Source organism: Oxyura jamaicensis, chromosome 1, assembly GCF_011077185.1.
Source record: "Oxyura jamaicensis isolate SHBP4307 breed ruddy duck chromosome 1, BPBGC_Ojam_1.0, whole genome shotgun sequence".
NCBI lineage: Eukaryota > Metazoa > Chordata > Aves > Anseriformes > Anatidae > Oxyura > Oxyura jamaicensis.
Genome location: NC_048893.1, coordinates 141328230 through 141353862, shown reverse-complemented (window position 1 = coordinate 141353862; position 25633 = coordinate 141328230). Strand labels below are relative to the sequence as shown.

Here is a 25633-nt window from a genome sequence, read left to right as displayed (position 1 = left end):
CCCCCAAACCGCTGCCACCGGGAGCAGGAGATCCCCGCTCTCCCCTCAGCGACCTCTCGCGAGATTCCGCCTGTCCGGCGGCCAGTTCTCGCGAGGCTTGCTGCCGGCGGCGGCCCCGCGCGGTGCGGGGGGTGGCGGAGCGCTGCGACATGGCGGCACCGCCGCGCCGGGAGCCGGAGGCGTCCCCGCAGCCGCCCTCCCCGCTGCCGCCGCCGCCACTTCCCCCGGCGCCCGGTAAACAGCGAGAGGAGAAAAAAACGGCGCTGAGCAAAGTGAGGGGCGCGGCGGCGGCGCGGCGGGGGGCGGCTCGGCTCCAAGCGGGCCCGGGCGGTGACGGGGCGCCCCGCGGGGCCGGCGTGAGGTGGCCCCGGGACGCCCTGAGGCGAGTGGGGGAGGGGGGGGTGGTAAATAAATCCGCGGGGTAGGGACCGGGAGATCGCCCTGCCCCTGCTCCCCGTGGGGTCCCTCCCACGGGATGCCGTCCTTCCCGAACTAAGCCTGCGGGGGCTGCCCACAGGCAGCAGCTCTCCAAGCACTGCTCCCACACGGCTCCGTACCACGGGGTCCATCCCCCAGGAGCAAACTGCTCCAGCACGGGTCCCCCACGGGCGGCAGCTCCCCCCAGACCCTTGCTCCTGCGTGGGCTCCTCTCCACGGGCTGCAGCTCCGGCCCGGGGCCTGCTCCTGCGGGGGCTCTCCATGGGCCGCAGCCTCCTCCAGGCCACATCCACCTGCTCCACCGGGGGCTCCTCCACGGGCTGCAGCGTGGAGATCTGCTCCATGTTGGACCCATGGGCTGCAGGGGGACAGCCTGCTCCACCAGGGGCCTCTCCACAGGCTGCAGGGGAACTGCTGCTGCCTGCCTGGAGCACCTCCTGCCCTCCTGCTGCACTCACCTTGGGGGCTGCAGGGCTGCTTCTCTCACATCATACCCTTTTTTTTTTTTTTTTGCTTTCCTAAATGTGCTCTCCCAGAGGCCGACCCAGCATCGCTCCCTGGCTCAGCTCTGGCCAGCAGTGGGGTCCCATTTGGAGCCAGCTGCAGCTGGCTCTGATCTGCCATGGGGCAGCTGCTGGGCTCTGCTCACAGAGGCCACCCCGACAGCCCCCTGCTACCAAAACCTTTACATCTAAATACAATGCATTAAGATGATGTTATAATAAGAGACTTAAAAGTTAGTTTAAACCATTTAAAAAAGAAAGATTGTAAACGTTTTATGTAGTCAGCATCTATTTTTGGTGATTTTTTTTAATACCTTCTCGGCCAGATTGCAGTGGTTCTGGAGCTTTTCATTAGATTATTTCAGTTACCTGACAGTTTTGCAACGTGAGCAGAACCTGAGATAGGACAGTCTTTCCATCTGTCAGCAAATCTAAGTAGGTGAGTCTGTCTGGCATCCACTGTGAGGATGTATCCACTGTAAGGCTAACGCTCCAACCCAAACTCCCAATTTAAGGAAGAGTTTTCAAAAGAGAAGTAATACGATTTGTTTAGTCTTTTTCCATGCTATTTAGATCAAGGATAAATCTCCATTTTATTTTATATATGCAGGTAGTCATTCGACGCCTTCCTCCTTGTCTAACTAAGGAGCAACTGGAGGAACAGTTACATCCTCTACCTGCCCATGATTATTTTGAGTTTTGCACTGCTGATCCCAGGTGAGGATGAGCTGTTCATAGAGGTTTTCAGGTGTTTAAAACCTAATTAAGGTATTTTGGACGTACCAAATTGTGCATTTTGTCCATGGAGCCCTTTTTGTTAGTTTGGTCAGTTACTTAAAATGTTTCTGAAAAGCGGGATAAAAATCCAGAGATAATGCCCCTTTCTTTTAAACTGGTGATTTTAAAACAGGAAGTTTTTATGTGCAAATAGGGCATAGCTTTGTTGGAAACTCTAATGTTTCTTTTAACCTTCATTGCTAAAATGCAACAAGCTGTTTATCAGCTGCGAGAAAGACAACCTAGGGTAAATATTCCGGAAATTTTTTCATGTGTGCCATTTGAGCTTAGCTTTGTTTGCTTATGTGTCTTTTTGTTTATTTCGTACAATTTTTTTTTCAAGTAATCCACTTCTGTGCATTTTTTGTGTAATTCAAAACTAAGTAATGTAGAGAATAATAAGTTAGAATTGCTGGTATATTTATTTAATATACGCAGTATCACAGTGGCCAAATATCATCCCCTTTTGAACAGAACAATTTCTAGAAGAGAAGAAACTTAACCATTAAAATAAACCAAACCTCCTATATGCTGCATCTACACGTGTTCAGAAAAACTAAAGGATGTGATTCATTTCGCCCAGCCTGGCCTATCTTAGTGTGCAGTGAATCATCCTCCACAGGCATCAGATTATTTTCAGTGCCTACAGACAGATCCCGGATCTTGATTGCAGATCAGCTTTTAAAGTTAGGGGTGACCCCCAGAGCAGATAGCCTTTCTTCAGGGAGTTGTCTGTAGCCAATTGCACTTGGAACAATCTAGTTCCTGGGCTGATTTTAATTGAAAGGATACTGCCACTGCGTTTTAGATGGGTACATCTGATTATATCGGTTCTCTTGGAGTCAGTTCCACAAGCAGAAAGGAGCAAATGTCTCTATTAGCAAAGCCTCCTGGCAGTTGGGTGCATCAAAATAGTAGGTGCTTCAGCTTGAATGGTAGAACCACATAGGGTGTGAAGTTAGAACAGTATTTAGTCTGATGGAAAGTCTTTATATTTACCTGCACATTTCTTCTGAACCTAGCCATCCATATTTCCAAATGGTTTTCCTGAAGGCTTCAGTCCCAACTGTTTATTTGATAAGGGGAAAAAATCTGAGGCAAACCAAAAATTCTCCAAAGACTGTCTTTGTCCTCAGTGTGTATAGCTGCATAAATGCTACGAACCAGTTCAAAAATGACCATTTTAATTTTCCAGAACAGTCACTGACATAAGAATCTGGGGAGTCAGCAGCTGCAGGAAAGATAAGCAGCTGGCAATTTTTGTAAATAGAAAGTTTCATTTTTCTCTCCATGTGATAAAATTTGGAGCACTCAAAAGTCTTGCTGTCCACTTACCAGTTACATCCATGTCAGGTTCTTCATGAAAGATTTTGCAGCTTTTTTCTCAGGTTGTGCTAAAAATAAAGTCTTATTTTTTATATATTGTTTATATATCACTTTGCTACTAGAATTTAGAATGTAGCAAGCAACAAATGCAAATTTTTAACTTTGTTTTTGAACAATGAAATCTCTTGCTGGGTGTTACTTGGATTGTCAGTTGCCTTGATTCATTTACACGAACCTTGTAATAAAATAATGATCTGGGAGAAAAATGTTCTATTCCTCCTGAGTTTTGGATTCATGTTCTCTTACGCCTTTATAAATTTGGACTCTTTAGGAGGAAAAAATTCTCATTATAAATTTGGATTTTTCTTAGGGAAGCATTTCATATTCACTTTTTCTTGTTTTGTCTTGTTGCTTGTTTTCATACAGAAGATGTATTTTTTTCAGAATAGGTTTATGTTATAAGGTACATGTCTACAACCCCTTTTAGCAAACTGCACTGTTTAAATGGTCTTTCAGCTGCAGTTCGGCAAAAAATTGAACTGATTATTTGATCTTTTACTGGCCCAGCATAATCTTGGCCCTTTTGCCCACTTTGTTCCAGTGCTGACCCATAGCCATGTAAACGTGCTTATGATTCAAATCATGATGTGTTCACACACTCTAGAACACTCAGTAAACTTCCAGAAATTGTTAAGGCTGGAAGTTAGGAGACATTTCTTCTCAGAAAGAGCAGTCAGGCATTGGGGCGGGTTGTCCAGGGAGGTGGTGGAGTCACCGTCCCTGGAGGTGTTTGAGGAAAGGCTGGACGTGGTGCCTGGGGACATGGTTCAGTGGGTGACAGTGGTGGTAGGGTGTAGTAGGTAGTTTGTAGTTTCTCCTTTTTTAAGAAACTTCGTCAGGACATCCTCTACCACTTGCTCTCAGAGAACTTGAGGGGTCGAACTGTAGCTGCTTCAACCTTTTTATTTCCAAGGTCATCTCTCCCCAGAGGACAAAACAAAGATTTGCAGTCCTGCCTATATGCTTTTGCAAGATGCGCATGCATATATCAACTCCAGTTTTACTTTCTTGCACTCTAAAGGGTATTTGTAAGTTTACAATGTCTCGTTTTTATACACAAACTGTAAAACTTTCATTTTTATTAAAATGTCATTGATGTATAACAGTTGCATCCATTTCAGTAAAATCATTTCACAAAGTATGACTATCGTGTTGTATTTCATTCATTTTCCCTGATTCATTTGATTCACTGCATTACATTTATTTTTCTCTCTTGTACACTGGGATCAAAATACAAGCAAAACGTTGTTTTTGTGACTGACTCCGTGGCCTCGAGGGACGTTTGGTAGCCAAGCTGCCTATAGCTACTAGCAAAGACTGCCTACCTGATGGTCTCTCTTGTTCTCAGGCTCCAAATAACAACTGCTTCTTCCAAATATTCTTTTAAATCTCCATGGAAATGTTTCTGAGTCTTCTAGATCTCTAGTCCGGTGGTTGAGCTCTAGCCTGCAAAATTCGGGTTGTCCCTCAGGACTGGCCGTGAGTGCCAGAACTCCTTCATGGCCTTGGGAAGTTGCAAGAGTAGAGATCCAAACAGGAGCTTTGCTGATGTGAAAGCCAGTCAAGCAGTTGATGCCGTACCTTATATTCAAGACAGCGGTTAAGCTTCTTGCACCCAGCAGGTCTCTTCTGCCCCTTGAAGCTGCTTCACAACATTTTGCTCAGGATTATTGTAGGCAAATAGCGTTTGTGCTGTAGGATGGCAGTACGCACATGGGAACTGCGGCTCTAAAGGGGCAGCACCTTTAGAGCTTCAAGAAGATCACCACAACTGCAGAGTGTTTCTGCTCCCCTGCCAGGCAAACAGTGCTCATATCAAAAACGGGAAGGCTCAGCTCATCTAGAAGCATGCCACTGCCATCCTCTGTATGAATGACAACAGCAGGTGAGAGACAGGATGAACACCAGTGGATTTTAGCTTGACGTGACAAAATAGACAAAAGAGTTATCAATTTGATCAGAAATCACTCCCAAATTTATGCATTGAGATTTAAGTGTACGTGCATGTCACTGTATGTTCATACATACCAATATAGGCATACACCACGACTCACTACCTTGGTAAGTATTTTTACTAAGACACAATGGCTATTTTTAGAGTTTGCATGTTACAGTTATCTTTTATAGTTATAGTGTATTTATAGTTATTTATAGTGTATTTATAGTGTTATTTATAGTGTATTTATAGTTATAGTGTATAGTTTATAGTGTATTTTATAGTTATACTGTTATAGTTATCTTTTAGATAGCTATTTGAATTTGCTTTCCTCTATACCAATTTTTCTACACAATTGTGCTAGAAATACTTTCTAGAAAAAGTAAACTATTGGAATGCTTCTGTTACTAAACTTGCCATAAAGGTAAGGGTTTAAAGGGATGTTTCGTATTAGAGAAATGCAGATTACCTAGAAGATTGAGTACCCTTCAATGCACAACAGCAAACAAAGAAACTGTGTGTTGAACTGAAGAAATGTGTGCAAGCAGACTCATCTGGGTTATTTCTACAGAGGTCCCTCTAATTGATATCCCAGAGATGCCAACATCATGTACGGTGCATCTGTCCAAAACATGATATGGATGGAAAATAGCATTACAGGCAGCCAGCATATGGCAAAATAGAGCCAGCTGTCTGCTTCTAAACCTAGCCATGCAACCTCAAAACCAAATTTCAGATCCCAAGAGAAATCTCTGCCGGTGGATACTTGAAAAATGCAGGAGGCGCACAGGGTCCGATGGCCCTTTTCTAGTGCACTGCCTGGGGGCTCAGCTGGAAGGCAATGTCCCGAAGAGCAGAAGCTGTGTTTTTTCTGATGACTGCTGAATATAAAGTACAACAGTGGAGCAGGAGTGTTTCTTCCTAGGAGAGGTTGGTGGCCGCAGAGTACTGGCCCTGCAAAACATGCATTCCCTGCTCCTCGGCAGCACTGGTGAGTTGGTGGAGGAGAGGTGACAAGGGAATCAAGTGCGCAGTTGCAGTTGGAAGTTCAGCTTTTGCAGCCTGGAGGAAGAGACAGTATTTCATACACAGACCAGTGCTAAGCACCTCCAGTTTGCTAGTTTTCGTTAGCTTTCCATTTAGAGAGTGGATTTTATGCATTTTTTTAGGTACACTGCACACTTGGTTGGGTAAGAAGCCTGAAGGAGGCTGAAACACTGAGATCAGGCTCTTAAACATGAAGCGCTCCGACATCTAACTTGGGCGCGTACGAGATCTGCCTGTGTAGGAGTGGCTGCATCAGAGAAAGAGCCTGTAATTGCTAAGCATTGTCACAGCAGTACTTCTACAACCTTCTACCCTGACATCTACCACCAGTAGCGGAGAGACAATCCTGCTTGGCTGTGCCACTGTGCACATCAGTATCCTACTGGGGACAAACATGCCTATACATTTTTGTATGTTCCTGCTGAGGCGATGAAGTTCTTGAAGACCTTATAATGTGTAGTAACAATGTTGGATCCCTTATTTGCAAGATAAATTCTAAATCTCTGCATTCCAGAGTCCTGTTTACACATTACAAACCCTCTTTTTTCTCTTACTAGTAAATGCTTAATATCCACATCAAATATTTTCTGAAAGATAACTCTGATAAATCTAAGCAAAAAAAAATGTTTGGAAAATATTATGTTGTGTACCAGGAAAAGATTGTGTTGCCAGAGCAGGCAGGAAACAGATGGTGTTGATGTGCAAGCGAAAGGAAACAAGGAAGGAACAAGTCTTTGTATTTTCATTTCTTTCTCACGATGGTTATGTGCCCAACCACAGGGCATCAGTTACTGCGGAAGAAAAAAATCATCTATATGATCAAGCTGCTTTGTGCACTGAGAAGTGGCATTTCTGTTGTATTTTACAAAAGCTGAAGATGGTAAAACACTGCAGTACTTGTTAGATTAGGAAAAGAAAGTCAGGGCTTCTTCATCTCAAATACCTTTATGTTTTCTAAAGTTTTTTGTTATATTTTTTTAACTGTGTGTAATTATGAAAAATGTTACATTTCATCTTTTTTTTTTTTTCTTGCTTTGAAATCACTGAGGTGGAAGCTGACTTGTTTCATCTGCCTTGCATCTTGCTGGTGACTCCACAGCCCCCCTGGAGATGCCTTGTGTTGCATGTGCTTAAGAGGCTTGCAAATCTGCTCACAGAGAAGTCTGCAGGGGTGAGGAACCCCTTGACAAAGCACATCCGTGTGCCACCATGCCCGTTTGGTTGATCTGTCCGGAGATGGCTTGCACGCTGTCTGCATAGTGCTGTGCAGCATCTGTGTGGGCTGTGGTGGATGAGGGAGCACGTAGTGCCCGTAGTGTCTCTCAGCACTGCTTTGTGCCACCAGCAGAGCCCTAGCTGTGGCCAAGCAAGCATTTTTGTGGTTACCTCCCTCCATGGAGATCTTCAAAAGCCATCTGGATGTGGTCCTGGGCAACCTGCTCCAGGTTGAGCAGGGGTTACACCAGAGGACCTCCAGAGGTCCCTTCCACCCCCAACCATTCTGTGAGTCTGTGATACCTGCTTACACTTCACCCAGTGCTATTCCATTCCTAAAATACAAAAACAGTGAGTAAATATAGATGAAATAACTATTCCTTAGAATTATAAAGTGCATCCTCTGCATGCTGTAGAGGCACCCTGTAAACAGCTGTTTGCAAAACATCTGAGCAAGAAAAGCCCTCTAGTTCCTTATTAAACATTTCTCTTGGTTGCGATGTCAAATGCAACTTAGTTTGTTCTACAAAATGGCCAGTTATTGACAGCAGTGCTCATCATGGTCACCTTCCAACACCCAAAATGGATGCATGTTTGAAAAACAAATAAATGATCACTTGGTTTGTAGTGACCGTGATTCTTCAAGATGCCACATGGGTGGATCGTGTGGTCCAATCCGTATCTTTGCTCTTTCTTGCTAGCTGCGAAAACTGGTTCTGAAATAGTTAAGAAATTGAAGTCTGGTTGCAGCTGTGTGTTTTGATTGTCTGCTGCTTTGGCTGGTGAGTTTGTCTGAAGATGGGACTTGCAGCAACGACGTTATGAACATAGGTATTCTAAAATGACGGGCTTATGTCCAGATATGTTCAAGTATTTTCCAAATAAATGGTTAATAAGTAGCCATTGCTAAAGGCTGTTTAAGCCAAACTTTTATACAGTTTTATACTGATTAGGTGGGAGGGAGAGCTAAAGCTTGTACCTGACACTTGGCTGAGGGGTGGTATTGTATTGAATTACCCCAATTCCATTGCGGTTGGTGATGTGCCAGGTTTTGATCAAGCATGCTAACATTTACACACCTAGAGTGGGACCTATGCCAACAAATTCTAGGAGGATCAGAATTGTTTTCGGTAAGTACCTGTTCTTTCTTTTGCTAAAAATGTTTTGGATTTTCACAGTAACTGTTCTTTGCGACAAGACACTGCACATATATTCATACACATGTATCAAATGGGGTTTGTTTATCAGTATGTGATTCAGCATATTATCCTGCCAATTACTAACTTATTTAATTTTCCCTAAAGAATCTCTTTGAATACAGTGACAGCTTGGCAACTGCCACTTCACTGGGAACTTTCACTTTACTTACTACTATTTCAGCAACAGAAAACTTTCTTAACATGCCCAAGAATTTCCCCCAAACTCTGCTGTTATTCCCCTCTCAGATGATAAACAATTATACATAAAGCTTTGATCCTGCAAAATGAAAATGTATGCTCTGCAATTTAGGGAGACAAAACAAAATAGAAATACTTGTCTCAGTTCAGAATGAATTTCATAGTTGCATCCAGGAATGCAGTCATTCGGTTACTTTTTGTCATATATATATATATATTTTGTATATGCATATGAATATGCAAGGACTTCAGTATGCATGCTTAAGTTAGCCATTTCCCAAAGAGGATGAGAACTGCAGTGTGATCTTAGTAGTTTTAACTTTTTCCAGTCCTGAACAGACTAGTAAATAACAGAAAATAAAATTGTTTCTTGTTGCAGCCTTTATCCTCATCTTTACTCGAGAGCATACATTAACTTTAGAAATCCTGAGGACATCCTTCTTTTTAGAGATCGCTTTGATGGCTATGTCTTCATTGATAATAAAGGTTGGACTATTTGTAAGATATTACGTGTGTCTATATACATATATATCATTTTAGAACATGAATTCATTTCATTTTTTAGTGATGCTTTTTTCTGCTCAATATACAATTAATTGCTTAAAAACACACTGAACCAGAATCTAGCTGCTAGAAGATGATAAAGTGCAAAATGTATTTGTCCACTTACTTGTCTGTGTGGTGCACATGCTTTATCTGCATTCTTGCACCTTAATCAGTCCATTATCAGGATCCTATTAATTATCCTGTGTGAGCTTCACAGTTCATCACAATGATAACTTGATACATTAAAAACATGAGTGGCTGGATCTTCAGTGTGTTCCCATTTTGAGAAACCAAAACCAAACCAGTTGTCTCCACCATTTTGGTTGCCCAGTTTGAGATGTGTATGCCATGTTTCAGAGCATTTACGTTCGATAGAACTTTAGATCTAGTCTGATGTCCACAGCTGAGAGAGCTTTCAGGCATTTGTTGATAGGAGCACAGACATCTTGAGTTGCAAGAAAAGGAGTTGCAAGGTTAGTTGCCATCTTTAAAAATTTCAGTCTACAGAAGATAGTCCAACAGTAAAGAAAACCACTGTAATTTAGGTATGGGTAAATCCTGTTCTATAGTAGCTTTAAACAGCTGTAGTCAAGAAATTGTGCTTTGTCTGTAGCTGTTCCTTGCCTCCCTCCCTCACACCTTCTCTAAAAAGATTGCGCGGGCAGTATGAAAGAGACTTTGATTTGTGGGTTTCTTTGACCATTGTCCTGAATGCTGAATGTTGCAAGGGTCCCGTGAAACAGTCGTGTACAGTCTTACTGGAGAGTTATTCTGCAAAGAAGCTGTCTCCCAAGATAATGAATTTCTCTGTAGCATTTCCTATCTGAGGTACTTCGTACGCCCATCCCTGGAGGTGTTCAAGGCCAGGCTGGATGGGGCTTGGAGCAACCTGATCTGGTGGGAGCTGTCCCTGCCCATGGCAGGGGGTTGGAACTGCATGGGCTTTAAGGTCCCTTCCAACCCAAAGCATTCCGTGATTCTGTGATAGGTTGCAAACCTGGATTTGGATAGATTTCCCCAAAGATGGAGACCAGCACATTCCTCACAGTGCATGATTCCAAGATTTCAAATTCTGTTGTAAATCATGAAGCAGGGTAGCTCCTTGCCAGAATTTTTGTAATGTGTGTAGTATTTCTTGCCTTTTGTGAAAGGGTTGTGTGGCTTGAGCTGAAAAACTGGAAATAAACTATTTTATGATTCTGCCAAGACTTCAGTTTGGCTAAATTAGGCATGTCCTTCAGTATTACGGTGGACTGAAGCCAGAACATCATGTACGTTACAGAACTGAGTTTGGAGATGGCTGGTCAGTTCGGCATGGTTGGTTGGGCAAATAACGAGCACAGGTTTTGGTCACAAGAGCTCTCTGTTGAGGCTTATGGCAGCATTGCATTTATGAGACAAAAATTGAAACGAGGATTATCAGGTCCAGCACAGTTAGTACATTAGTGGATTTAAGCCAGGTTTTCAGCAAAAAACATGGCCTTGAACCTGAGTTAAGCAGAAACCAGGCAAAATCCAAAGGCTGTACATGGTTCTGGCAGCAGTTTGAAGAAGAATCCAAAATACAAGGCAGACCTCAAGGAATTGGTGGCAGTAAACACAAGCGAGTAGTTGTGTTGTCCACCATAAATAGCAAAAAAAAAAGAGTTCCACACACTTCACAGAAGCAGTGGGATTATTTAAGATTCATTTCCCAGTAGTACTCTTCATTTGTCAGCATGAGATTCTATGTCAATTTTTCTACTCAACGACAATTTTTGAAGAATTAAAAGAGAATTATAAATGATAATGCAAGACTTTTATTGTGCAACAGTACTCTTCATTTTGACAGCCTTTGTTAGCATGTCAAAATAGTATTTTAATGTTTAAGTATATAATTCAGATAAAAATGTATTTTGTTTTCAATCCAAAATACTGCTACATGCAACTTATCGTTAGAAATTTAGGATGAGATTTTAGAGACACCTTTGATTTCGAATAAGGCTGCCCAACACAAGTTTGAAGAGTCTGGAAAATCTTACTTGGATATAAAGAATGCTTCCCAGAATAAAGATTAAGAATTGATCTCTTTTAAGGTTTGGAGTATCCTGCTGTGGTTGAATTTGCTCCGTTCCAGAAGATTTCAAAAAAGAAGTTAAAAAAGAAAGATGCCAAAGCCGGGAGCATTGAAGATGGTAAGTATATTTTCTTGATGTCACAGTGGAAAACAGATTACATTTCAGCCGTGCATTGCAGGGCATTAACATAATTCAAAAATTTATCTTCGCAGATCCAGAATATAGGAAATTTTTAGAGAGTTACTGTGCTGATGAAGAGAAAATCTGTGCCAATCCTGAGACTCTTTTGGGAGAGATTGAGGCCAAAACAAGGGAACTCATTGGTCTGTTTTCTTGACTTTTCTTATTATTGAGAATATAAAATATATTTTTTTTATACCTTTATGATATTACCTGCAAGATATGGCCTGTTCAGACTGAGGTTATCACAGTTAAAATTTTTATCCCCCAGCCAAGTAGTGACAGGAAGCACCTCACCTGTGCTTTTGTGTCTCTGTGCATGCAATCACTCAACTTAAAGAAGTTTTGCATGGACAGTGGCTTCAGAGTTAGTTAGGCCCTTAGTAGTTCTCAATACTTACAGATGTGTTATAAAAAGGTGGAAGATATATTTTTAAAAGATAAGATAGCTGAATACTTAAGAATACTTAAAAGCTTTGAAAGTAAGGCAACACCTGGTTCTCTGTATGCATGTGGCATGACTTTCACAGTCTTAGGGGGAATCTTTAATGAGATAACATTGAAATCTTCCAGAATAAATCACATCAAATTTCAACTACAGGCTTCAGCAATGTGAATATTGCTAGCTAGGTTTATACAAATCAGGGGTATCAACAAAAAGCCAATTGTTTATGTGCTATGATCCATATTGGGCTCTATAATAGAACCATGTTTTTTCTTCTTTTTAATTCAGTCTTTGAAAGAGTACCATTATTGGACTGACAGTAGTGACTATGCCACTCCACACTAGTGCCGTGCATTAGATAATTATTTGACTATCAGCAAACACGTAGAAGACTGTTAGTAGAAAATACACAAGGCAGGCACTGAAAGATGTGGGAAAAAACAGCTGGAATAAAATGCAGCGTTCAGCATAGCAGTGCAGACTACTGACGTATTTCTGAGGTCAGAATATCTTAATTGCTAGGACTGTTAGAAAACTGAACATTAAAGAGAAAAATAAAGCTGTTTACAGAACGTGAAGCAGCAGTGCAGACATGAATGTTGAGGAGCAGCAAGCATTGCAGAGGATGGTCACAGGAGATGAGGCTTCTGGATTGACAGGCTGAGGGCAAGCAGCCACGTCCAGTCCTGGACAGGAGGAGTCCCATGCTCAGTACAGGTCCCGAGCTCTTTCCAGGACTCCTTCTGTAGTGAGAAATTTTTCCTGGGATAGGAAAGATCTATTTTTCATTCAAAATGTGATGAGATATATATTTTCCCAAAACATCTCAATAATAGTGCCATGTTGCACTGAGAAACAGGTAATTCTTTCCAAAATGCTGGGGCTTGGCAGCTGCCAGAATGCCGTTATCAGGGCAAGAAGGATTATTGATGTGCTGGATCTCCAAGTGACAACATCCAGAGCACTTTCTCTTTTCCCTGGTGTGACAATTGGCTAGAAAAAAAAAAATTAAATTCAACCTTAGCTATTATTTCCTTACAGTGTACAAGTAGCCTGATTAACGCTATATATTTGTCCCTGCCCCTGACAAGAGTTTATACAGAGTGGCATTAGTTCTTCATAAAATACAGTGGCTTGAGAAGGTTTGGACATTTAAAAAAGAAAATGGAAGTGACAGAATTATGGACATTTAGCTAGTTCTGTTACCTGTGAAATAGTTGCTCTTCTAGATACAAAGTTCCCCAACAATTTTATTTACTCCAAATCATCCTAGTATTTGACAGCAGAGTAAAAGCCATCAAAATTTTCTAAGAAAGTTTACAATTTTAGAAAAGGTTTATTAACTTAAAAACTGTTCTGACTCTTCAGTGAAAATGATTGGTCTTGAGAGTTGCAGATTTCAGAATAACAATGTTGCCTGAAGGGAGATTTCCATTAGGAATTTTAATGTTTTGTTTCTGGTAAATGACAGAAAATCAAATTATTTGGTTCATTTTTTTTTCTGTTATCAGTACCAAAGATTACTTCAGTGGGAAGTATGTTTATAGCAAAAGTACGTCAGGTGTATTCCAGTTCCAAAGGTGTTAACACGTACTGAAGGCAATGAAAGACATACCCAGTACTTTGTTAGCAGGATTGGGCCTCACATTCTCAGCGTTTCTCCAGGTAGTGTTACCGCAAACCAGCATGCTTTATGCATCACGTCAGATGTGTTAGCTCATCAGTTTCAGTGTGACAGAGAGATATAGAACAGAATTTCTCTGTAGCAGGATGAAGGTAAGCTCATTCTTCTGGCTTGTTTCTAGAAAGTAAGATAAAACAAAAAAGTTATCGCTGATGGAGTTCTTCACTTTGTAATTTATTTTCTTTCAACATTTCGTAAACATTTTCAGAAACAAACAAACAACAAAAAAAAAACTCTTAGATTTTCATTTAGAGTAAGGCTCATAAACAAGGTGGGTGAGATCCAGGTTTCATTGGTAAACATCCTTTTGTGGCCTCCTCTTTTGATAGCACTCATCACATGGCCTCTCCTCCGTGCAGTTCCATATTTACCATTTCTGATCCACCTCTTGCACCACAGCCTTAGTCAGGACTAGGGCAGCGTGGTGTATCCTTTTCCCAGCCCCTTGAGGTCACTGCCACATGTCCCAATGACAAGAGGTGAACGCTGCTCAGACAGGAACTTGTGGGAGCAGGTAGAGGGAGGCAGAGCTGCAGATCTGAGGGACTGGAAGGGAGGACCTGAAATCTGACCAAAATTACGGGCAGGTAGGAGAGGAGAGGGACAGCAATGAAGTCTGGGAATAGAGGGAGGAGAATCTCACATTGGTTGTTGCTCTTGGCCATTGATATCTGTTAAAAATTAATAGTGAATCAAGTCAAACCTTCCCATTCATAACTGCATAACAAGGTTTTTTCATTTTTTGAGTGGGTTGCTAGTAGGTTATTTAGACATTCAAAACAAATACATTCAGATCTTTTGGGGATACGAGTTGTGTCTAGATTTTGGCTATGCCGTTTTAAATTTGATTAAGATTTTTTCTTCATTTTTTCTTTCCACCTTCTATTCTTTCTTCCACATCATACCATGCATTTGAATTTTTCTTCTAGCTTCACGAAGAGTCCTATAAATAGTTGCAGAGCATTTTTTAGTGCTACATGTTTTCTGTAATTCTATCTTGGGACATGTTAAGACTGACAAAATTCTTTGTAACTACTCATAGCTATAGGCACATGGTTCAAACTTGAATTCAGTGCTGACAGTCATAGATGCCATACATGATACAGAAATTAATGATGTCTCCAAGCTTTTGTAGAATTTGGGGGTGGTTCAGGCTAGATTTCTGAGCGTGGAGACAGCTCTTTACCATAAGAATGGCTGTGTGATCCAGTAGATGACGACCCAAAATGTGTCATTTAGGAAAACAGACTTTTATTGAATCTGTTGATACCTTGCTATGTACCCTGGGACAAACCACTTATCTGTTATTTATCCTGTTTTCCCATGGCATGGTGAATGCCAAATGGGAGTTAAACATAAACGTTATATGAGAATGACAATGGTTCCTTCATAATGTAATTTGAAATTTGGGATTGAAGAGACATGTGAGACTGCAATAATGTGGGCTGTGCATGAACAGCAATCTAGGTGGGTTTTGATGTCAAAAAAAAAAGGATTAAAAGAGAAATAGATATATGGTAGAAATATAGTAGGAGTAGATACTGAACACATTTCTTTCCTTTTTGATGAGCAAGAGAAAAAATGCCATTCTCTGAACAGAAAATCAATGATTTTTAATTAAATGTTAACTAATTATGCAGTATATCTGTGGTGCTTCTAATCCTAACAGCAAAAAAAGCACAGCAGTGTTTCTAAAATGGAATGATGGGAATACTGTCCAAAATATATAAAATAAATAGGTTAATTATTTGGCTCCCTTCAAGACAAAGTTAGAAAAAAGGGGTTAGTACTGAAGTAAAGAAATGAGTACATATTTTAGGAGTTGAACACTATATCACAAATTTTTTGTGTTTTAGCTAGAAGAACAACACCCCTTTTGGAATATATTAAAAATAGAAAATTAGAAAAGCAGGTACGTTCAGACTTTTGCCTGAAGTTCAACATTTATGTTTCACATGGTTTTCCTTTGGGCAATTTACAATTAAGCATTTTGAACTCTTCAGAGAATTCGAGAAGAGAAACGAGAGGAACGAAGGCGGAGAGAATTGGAGAAGAAACGCTTGCGGGAGGAAGAGAAAAGGAAGCGCAGAGAAGAGGAAAGACGTAAAAGGAAAGAAGCAGAGAAGCAAAAGAAAATTTCCGAAAAAGAAATAAGGATCAAGGTATCTTAATGAAAAAACATTTATCTGTTGAAGTTATTTAGAAGTTACTTTGGTTTCACACTAATACTGTACATACAGTGTGCTGAAGTACATTGAGTCGATACAGTTTTTACTGGAAGGAGAATTAAAGTAAGGTTTTAGGCTAAGTGCTGTTGTTGAAAAGTCTGACTAATTACCTTAGGTACCGTGATGTGCTAGTGCAGTTGCAATGACAGGTAACTCAGATGCCTTTCTATAACACTGCCAAATTCTGTGCTGACGTAACCTGACAGAACCAAATTGTTCTGTGCTATCACCCGGGAAGATTATTGCAAATATGGCTTCTAACACTTTGTCATGTAAATCTTCTTCTAGCCACGTATGCTGAGGGTGTTTTGTGTTTATGCTCAAAACCAATTTATTTTAATGATATGCTTTAACCAAATTATTAAATGTTTTGTTATAGTTTATATATAATTACATATTTTAATAGTGTTATAATTATACAGTACACTTACATGATGCATAAATACTATAATATATAATTATGTATACTAATTGTACATTTGAATATTGTTATATATAATTTTAGGCTGCGCTGCCTTGTAACAATCTGAATGGATTTACTTTTAATGACTTTACTTAGGCACATGTGTTTTGTGCGTTTAGATCTCAACATTTAAAACTTTATTTGAATAAGACAACATAGATAAAAAGTATTCATCTCAACTAAATTTTGTGTTATTGGAAAGGTTTTTAAGATCTTTTGGTGTAAGAGTCTGTAGCTTAATGCAAGAGTACACAGACTCACTCCAGATCTTGTAATGCAGAGAAGCCACTGAGCTGTGTAGCTCTTTCCTCTTCCTCTTCTTCCCAGACAACAGTTGCTTTCACCTGGATGTATAAAAATAGTAAGTTCTGAAGCAATTACATTTTTTTTTTTTATATTTGGGCATAAAGAAAACAATTCTAGAAGTTTAGAAGAAAGTTGACAATCTTTAAAATGGTTAAAGCCAACATTGGTTGCCCAGAAAAACTCAGTATTTATGATATATCTGTGGCAACATGACCTTGAAAGCTAGTTCTTTCCCTGAAAGAAAGGAAAATTCTACCTGAGAGAACATTATAGAAGTTTTAAGTATTGGAGAAGAATAATGTGCTCATTTCCAAAAAAAATGGTGGAAAAAAAAAGTCTGGTGAGATGTCCTACTTATTCCTGAAGTGTTAGAATAGTTTGAGACAGTTGGTCCTTCTATAAAGATTACTCCTGTAATGCCAGACACTACTCGAGCCCTGTGTTGATTACTTGTGTGAAAGTAGCAGAACTCTTGGAAATCTTGATCTCCAAGATTAAAATGTAGTATGATATTTCCTGCTAACATCGTATTTTTTTTCCTCAGTCTCTATTTCTCTCAAGGTGTATTTATACGAAGCACTTATGTCTGTATGCCAGCCCATCCCAAGTAGTTTATGTGTTGCACATTTTATACGTAATGCTTCAAGGAGTGAGCTAGTAATCCTGCTCCTTTTCTGGTATTGTAGAGATTCTGCTTTTTATTTTATTGGCAATAACATTGACCTCAGTTGTTACTTGATTTCTAAGAAATCATAGACTATATATAAAGCTAAAGAAAGAAGAGCAGGTAAGTGCTTTCTCCAGTACTCTTGGCACATTTAAAAGCATGCTGTTGAGTGCCTGTTAATGACTGCCATTCCTTAGCAAAAGTAAACTGTCCTCTTAAAATGACGTTTTAAGTTTTATACTTTGCAAAATATATTCATAACATTACTAAATAAGATTTAAATATCTTCAGTCTTAATAGGTCATTGATGTATTTAATACATTGTTAAAATGTCCATTACAACAGAGGAGATTACATCATAATACAAACAAATATTTCTTAGCTTCTTAAGAAGCCTGAAAAAGGAGACGAGCAGGCCAGTGAAAAGCACAAAGAAAAAGATGAAGAAGCTGACATTGAAGAAAACAAATGGGATAAGTCCCCTGGATCTGGGAGTATAAAATCCAAATCATCAGAGGGCTCACTAAAAGAACTTAAGTAAGTAATATTTACATTTTGGTGTCCAAGTTATATCCTAAATGCTTTGATATGAAGGCTTAAACATGATGCAAGTGTTTGGCTGGGTGTTTGTCAGCAAGGAGCTGGTTTCATTTTACATGTGAACTGTCCGTTTTGTAAGGGCTGTTTGGTAACAACTTACTGACCTGATGGCGGTATTAGTGGATGCAATTTATTGTTTGTGAAGTGCATTGAAATCCCAGGTTGGAAGGATTTCTGCGTGAAAAATCGTTGAGAGTTTGATTGTTATTTCATCTGTTTCCCCATCAAGAGCTCAGGTAAGGCCCAATTTCCATTAATGATGCCGAAGTCTAAATTGCCTTCAGTGCCTTACCGTTTATCACACTGGCTTTGTTTCTGCTACAATAAGCAGATAGATGTGTTTGATAAATGGGACAATGGCAGCATAGCTAGGGTGTGAATGACAGCCTTATGACAGATACATGCAGAAGGCTGTCCGTCTCTCACTGCCTTTTGTATTACGCATGCAGTAGTGAGAATAAGAGGTATAGTGTAGTTCTATCACTGCCTCAGCCTCATTCCTGCAGCCCACCGTTCCCACTCCTGCCTGCCTGTTCCCCGTGGCTGAATTTTAGAAAGGTACGTCAACCCCTCTGGAGCTGGGGTTTGTTTCCCTCTCACCTGCCATCCACTGGGTACACGTGTTCCTCATCACCCCCGGTCATGGAGGAGACAGGCAGGTACTGGGCAGTGCTACAGCGGTGAGGCTGGATGTCTTCCTGCCTTTTGGGAAGGCCATTCTCCAGAGCCTTGCCAGGCCTTGAAGGTAGCATCTAGAGCAGAATTTAACTGTGAAACAAAGCAACTTACAGCCACGTACATACTCTGTGAGAGCTAATAGTATTTTCTGTGAAAGTACCTATGCCACGGGTACAGTGTCTCTGTAAAGGTGAGTGGTTCAGCTGTCTGACAGCTGGAAATTGGCTTCCACTTGGGCTGTGTGCTGTGCTCACGTAGGCCCAGTCTTGCAAAATGGAGAGCAAGTTCCCTGTCATTCACTTTTTGTTCCTGAAATGGGTCCCCGTCTTGGCAACTGCAATCCCCAATCCCCAAGCTCACAATAATTTTCAGTTACATTATCTGAACGAAAAAAGTGGTATAAAAATATAAACATGTATTCATATTAAACCAATCTGAATGAGAAACACATCTCACTGCTTGATCACTACCTCACTGGAAAATCTCCAGCCTCTCTAATTTTCTGTGGTAATTCACAGAATGTGAGCAGACTGTCAAAATCAACTTTCCTCTTTCGATTTTAAGTATCATATATATGTAATATATATAAAAAAACTACCTGTATTTGCTGCTTTTAAAATTTAATCTATTCTGTAATCTTTCTTCATTATTTGTAGTTTAGAATTATGAGAGAAGCGCACGCTTGCTGAACAGGAATAATTAAGTAAATAAGACAGCTGTGGATTGTATCAGGCAGCAAAATGCTGCAGACTAACAGTCTTTATCATATATACGCATAGCATAAATTAAATATTATGTTGTGATAATGTAATGATTTTTGACCTAACTAAAATCTTCAAAGATAGAGTAAATTATTTGGAGACACAGTAAACAAAAGCCTAGAACACAAGTATTCGTTTTCACAAATGCCTTCCACAAGTTGCAGTGTCAGTGAATGGTTTTCTTAAATAGAGTCATAAAACTTTACAAGCGGTTCCCTGATACCTGCACAATTCCTTTGGGTCCTGAATGTTCCTTTTCAAGGCAGTGCTCACATACGTGAGTCTTCTCAAGAGCAGCCCACAAGTCTTGAGCACACAGCATGTGATTGTGTGAGGACCATTGGGGAGCTACTCAGGATTGCAAAGAGGGATAAAGGTTAAAGAAGAATCCTCCCACAGCAGTTACACGAGAGCCAGATTTTGCTTGGAAAGCTTTATCTTTAACATTTTGAACTGCATGCATAGTCAAGAGCTGGACATACATGGGTGAGACATTCAGCAAAATTGCACATAACCCCTTTTTATTAAAAAATTAACAGCCTTACCATGCAACTCATCTAAAGAAGGTTGAAGGCAAAGGAAAACTTCCTGTCATGTTCTTCAACAGCTTTTTGTTACTGTTAATTGCTTGGATTTTCTTTCTTTTTATACATATTCATAGGTCACAAAATGATAGTGACAAAGAGCAAAGAGATTTGGAGAGAAGATTTCAAGAAAAAGAACCTGAAAGACAAAGGTATCGATTGGATGATGGCAGAAAGCATAGAGCTCACTATGAGTTTGACAAGTTTGTGAGAAGGAATGAAGAAGAGCTGAAATGGGGGAAAGGATACAACCAAGACAGAGGAAAGAAAGGGAGCCACAACTACAGCTTCACTGTGGAGGCAGTAGACAAACTGGGTAAAGAGGACAAGTGTGATGACATGGCATCCAAAAAGGAGCGCATAAGAAATAAGGTTCTTTTATTCATTTAGGATAATCTTTCATTAGTTAAATTTGCTTCAAGATCACAGATTTTACTTTGGCAAATTCAGCATAAAGATGCTTTTCTTGAGAAAAAGCAGTTCTTTATTTCATTTTCAGTAAAACCCTGACTTCCTTTTATTACTGTCAGAGGACAGCAGCAGCTAAAATAAGTTAAGGTCACTGGTCTTTGCTCATTTCTGTGTACAATATATAGCATAATCTCTGTCTTCCTTTCAACCCTGGCATTTTTAGAACGCTATTCTTGGAAGCCTTGTATTTTATGAGTGTATTAAAAAATGTGATACGTCTGGTCTGCAATTAAATTCAAAAACTGTGGCATGCTAGCCTTTTAAAAATAAGTTTCCATTACCCAGCCCATAAAGTAATTAAATTACGGGTTGGCGAGGACATGCCTAATAGGGGAACTGTATGGACTTCAATAAATAGCTAATTCGGAAGCCACTGTATTAAGAAGGTCTGAATGTGTGAACCCTTCAGTATTTTGTATGCCTGCCAGTTAGAAAAGGCTGTTGTTTGCTTATCACAAATGATATGGTCAGTGCCAGGGAAAGAACAGGTGCAAAAATGGTGCCCATGGCAGGGTGTGCATTAGATCTCTCCCTTCTTGCCTCTCAGAAACATGGGCACCATTTTTCTCAGACTCTCATTTCATGGATGTGCCAAAGCCTTTTCAGGAGATGGTTATCCTTGTCAGCCTCATTCTTTCTCTGTTCTGATCCTAGATCTCCCGCAAAAGATGACTGAAACACAGTTATGTGTAGAAATTTATTCAGCGTGTAAAACTCTTTCAAGCCAAATTCCCGATCAGTGGCGGAGGCTCGAGTTGGCAAGGGGTAAATTGGTCAGGTGCAGAGTGAGTCCATACGGAGCATACACGGAGCCAGTCCAGGTGGCCTTGCTGTGCCTGCCCCGTAGGTCACTTGGTGCAAACCCAAGAAGCTCGGTGTGCCCAGCTCTTTGCGTATGCAGGCCTCAGCTGGGCAGCGTGTCCGAGGTTTATCTCCATGTGCACGATAGACACTTTCCACGTACACCGACAGCTCAAGCTTAGAGCAGTCAGAAAACTGGCTAGTTCAGAAACAGGAGTGTGGGAAAAGTGTTTTTCCTCATGTTTGCCATGCTGTGCTCGGAGTCTGGTGAAATATCTGCAGCCTTGGAACAAGATGGTGGGTTCTGGGGGCCTTTTGTCAAGCCTTTAGAAGCCTCCTCATTTTTAATTCCTCTCATCGCGCTTCTGGTAGCTTGCTGAGTCTCCGGATTAGTCCACACTTCAAATTCTAGGTTTGTTCCCTAGCCAAAATAATTGGTAAATTGGTAAATTTACCAATATTAGTAAAGCTTTTTTTTTCAGTTTTGTAACTTTTTTTTCCTTAGAGTATTTATCAGAATGGAAGCTGAGTTTTCCAGCTTACCTACAGAATTAGTGTAGTCAGCACAAGTTTTACACAAACCAAGCATCTTTCTGGAGTTTGTGAAAATGAAAAAATGGGAAATTGATGAGCTGTTTGTCATGTAGAAGGATGTATGTTGTTACCCAATTTCCTATTACACTACAAAAAGCATTAGCTGGAATGATTTAATCATATGGCACGATCGCGAATCTTGATATCTGGTCTAAAGAGATGGAGAATAAAGTGGAGCGAAAAAGACACACAAAGGTAAAGCAAAAAGGCAAAATACATATTGGTAACAAGAAAAAAAAAAAGAAGAAAAGATCTGAATGACTTCAAGTTATAAAGAGAGATGGAAATTGATACAGTTTGATGTAGAACAATTTCAGCACTCTGCAACTGTCTTAAAGTAGGCTGTTTAATTTTGTTTGCCAAACTTAACACGAGAATCTGATTAAAAAGCTCTGTTTTGGGTGAATGGGTTGCCCTGTAACATTAACAACTGGTATTTGTGAGAGTAAAACACTGTTCCTAGGAAAAGACTTCTTAAGCTGAGTTTCAATAATACGTTTTATTATTGGAATTTCCCGAACAAAAAGCGCTCTCAAGAGCTGTGGAATATATGCAAGTTCAAGGTGTCTTTTCCTTGTTAACTGTCTCCTTCCATGTTACATGGATCAAATCAGCATGTGTATGATTGAGTCACTCACAGTCTGCATGCTTTAAAATCGTACTTTGCTTATTATTATCAGTGGGTGAATTCCCCGGCTCTCGTACTCAGTATGGGAGGCATGATGAAGCGAAGCAATAACAGTGCAAATGTATAACACTGTGTCTGATAATTGTCTGCAGTATTTCTCCGTGTTTACATCAGTTGTACCACAAGCTCTTTAAGTTTTAGAGCTTTCTTCATTTATTCAAAATACTTGGCTTCCAAGAATAGTGTTGTAAGCAAGACAGATATTAAATACTCAGATCATTTTTATTACACTTCATTTTTTCCCAGGTCTTATGATATGTAAAGTAATTTAACCCCAAATCTACTTTCTTCACAAATATTAATCACTTTAAAATCCCACTTATGTATCCCACGTAGTTTTTCAGAGAGTTAACCACATCTGCTTCCTTCTAGGATCGTCCAGCCATGCAGCTCTACCAGCCAGGAGCTCGCATTCGAACACATACGGGATCTACAAGTAAGACCTATGACTGCAGTGGGAAATCTTTCGAAGATGCTCTTGACAAAAAGTATGAGGCAGATAATTCAGCTGGAGGTGGTTCTGAGAAGAGCGAGGAAGCAGAATAAAACAAACCAGAGGAAAGACTTGTGAAAAAGGATGAACTTAAAGATTTAATGTCGCTGCAAAAATCCATAGGGCTGTTCCAGATCTCCAACACCAATAAAATTATCATAGCTCTCTTGTACTTCCTGAGAAATAAAGGAAAGAGTGACTAGAGATGTATAAAATATCTTACAGCAAACGAATATGGTTGTTTTTTTACAAAAAGCAGAGCAAGCACCATTTGCCTAATTTAAAAGCAGTTTGATGTTATGTTCGATTTACCTTGAAATATAAAACCTCTAAGAGTTTTAAAGGAGCATTTATATGAAACTTTTCAGAAGCTATCTCACCGTTTACAGTCTGAAGAAATGAAACGTGGATTTGTGTCAGTCCGAAATCTGAGGCACTTCCAACGTGTTCGGTGCGTGACACGGTGGGCACCGGGTCCCCTCCTGCAAGCAGCGGCGGCGGCTGCTGCTGCAGGGAACCAAAGCTCTGGAGCCAGTGGTGTTTGCAGGATGAGGCCCACAGTTTGCACAGTTGTGAGGAATGTCTCTTGGTATCTGTACCTCATTGTGTTTACGTTGTTTTTCAATTAACTGTAGCGTCTGATGTGTTGTTAAAGCTACAAGTACGTTGTTAGAGCGTTTGTCATTTTCTGAGCCACTTCTGCCTTTTGCGTTTTAACAGATCTCGTGCTTAAAGCAGAAAAAAAAAGCTAACACAAACCTCAGCACTTAAACAATATGCCTGGTTTTATTAAATTAGACGTTTTTCATGTTTTTGACACTGACTTTTAAAAAATGGTTGTACAGTGATGACTTTTTATATGCTAACATTTCGTATAAATTGCGGTTGCAGGATTTGGAAAATGCAGGATATACGGAAGCTCTGAAGTCCTATTTATTAATGAACACCCAAGTGACAACTGCAAACTGCCATTTTGTAAGAATGGTCAAATTCTGCCCCCTGATGCAGGCATATAAATATATATATATTTGTGTGTGTATATATACAGGTATATATATATATATGCACACACATAGTGCTTCCATTGGTTTCAATGATAGCCACATGTTTAGGGAGGGGCAAAACATGTTCATTTGTCTTTTAAGGCTGAAAATTTCTCAGTTGTCTGAAACTGAGACCTGCTTTGTCAATTAAGTTAAGTAGTAAGATAATTTGGTTTTACATCCTGTTTGAACATTTTGTTATTAAGCACAACATCTAGTTGTTCTAAACTGAAGTTATTTGTTGTATTTTCCCAGATGTTAAGCATTAAATAGAAAAAAAAAAAACCAAGATTTTGGCTGTGATTTTGAGAATTGACCTTCTGCAACTTTTTTATCTAGTATTCAAAAAAAAAAAAAAAAAACTAAGTAGGATGCTCTGCTATTTGGTATTCTTCAGATGTAGATAAAAATACAGTTGAGAAGAATTTAAATACCAAACTACGTAAGTGAGGTGCCAGCTGAAATTAATTCAAAGCTGAAGTAAAACAGCTGTTGGAGAATCATTTGATTTTATCTCCATCTAAAGTTTATCTTGTTTACCAAGTTTATCCTGGCTGCAGAGAATTTGGTTTGGGTTTTGGGAAGCCTGAGAAGAAAGAGCCTTAACCAGGACAGTTCTCCTGCAGTGGAGTCAGACTGGGCTGAAATCTACACCAGATCAGGGTCTGCATAAAAGCAACCATTTCCAGCCCAGTGGGATACCCAGGGGAAGAGGGCAGAGCCCTGCAGGCATGAGGAGGGATCTCACTTGTGAGAGAAACACGTAAGACGAGATTTTTTACATCCTCAGAAACTTGAACTTGATATTTTTGGCCAACAGTGGCTTTCAGGCTAGTCTCTCACCTTCCCGTGAGTGCCTTGAGTAAGTATCTCTTGGTAGCATTGTAGGCGATTAACTAAATACAGTTTATTTAGCAGTAATTTTCCACTTGGGGTTTCATATTTGCCATCTCTTTTAGTTACCAAAGATCAGATTTCAAACCCTGACTCAGTAAAAACTGTCAGGGTTTAAACATCTGCATCTTTCAAGCAGGGCTGTGGATCCCTCACTAACCAGGATACCTGCATCCTGCTTTATTGAATTATCTGCGCTTTCTGGTCAATATAGCACCTTGAAAAGGCAGGTGCAGGGAGGCCAGCCTTTAGTTTACATCTCCACATGGAGAGAGCATCCAGAACATCCATATTCCCTGGGGAGGCCAGGCGGGAGGAGCCGCCACCTGCTCGGTGCTTGCTCATTTTCCTACGCTCCCCCCAACGACACAAAATAAATGCAGGCTTGCGGCCTGGCTTTGTGCAGAGTCAGCGTGGCGTGAGAGCTTTATTTCCACAATAGGGACTTTGTTTTGCAAATTCAGCTTTCGCTGAAAGTGGATCCAGCTTCCCTGAGAAATGGGAATTGCATCTGGGTACATCACAGCTGACTTTGGTGCCATCTGCTTTCTTGCTTGAAAAGTGTAATGTGCTCTGTTTAATAAAAATCTCCACCAGCTTGACAGTCTCGCTGAGTCGCTGTCCTGTTTCTTCTTGGGTTCCCAGGTCATCGACATTTTGCGGTATGGAAATCACCTTGCCTGTCAAACGGGAGTTAGGCTCCGTTCTGCCACGAACCATTGTGTTAAGGGAAGCTGATGCGGGATGTAAA

General features: G+C 40.3%; 1 protein-coding gene and 2 long non-coding RNA genes across 6 annotated transcripts; all 3 read left to right on the top strand.

Annotated features, from left to right (window-relative positions):
• Positions 1-125: 125 nt before the first annotated feature.
• Positions 126-25484, top strand: UPF3A (UPF3A regulator of nonsense mediated mRNA decay). 4 transcript variants are annotated; one of them, XM_035317317.1, is made up of 10 exons: positions 128-272; positions 1552-1658; positions 9079-9185; positions 11321-11419; positions 11515-11625; positions 15468-15523; positions 15615-15773; positions 17658-17812; positions 19976-20050; positions 22825-25484. In XM_035317317.1, exons 1-10 carry the CDS (start codon positions 150-152, stop codon positions 23021-23023), a joined length of 1191 nt encoding a protein of 396 aa, XP_035173208.1. In that variant the 5' UTR covers positions 128-149; the 3' UTR covers positions 23024-25484. The 4 variants fall into 4 exon arrangements, with proteins under 4 accessions (XP_035173219.1, XP_035173208.1, XP_035173201.1 ...); XM_035317310.1 differs by having other exon boundaries at positions 19976-20214; XM_035317300.1 differs by having other exon boundaries at positions 19976-20270.
• On the top strand, positions 14384-15288 carry LOC118161729. The gene is made up of 2 exons (XR_004748145.1): positions 14384-14972; positions 15041-15288. It is a non-coding gene; the product is annotated as an uncharacterized LOC118161729 (long non-coding RNA).
• Positions 18913-19845, top strand: LOC118161732. The gene is made up of 2 exons (XR_004748146.1): positions 18913-19448; positions 19577-19845. It is a non-coding gene; the product is annotated as an uncharacterized LOC118161732 (long non-coding RNA).
• Positions 25485-25633: the final 149 nt, after the last annotated feature.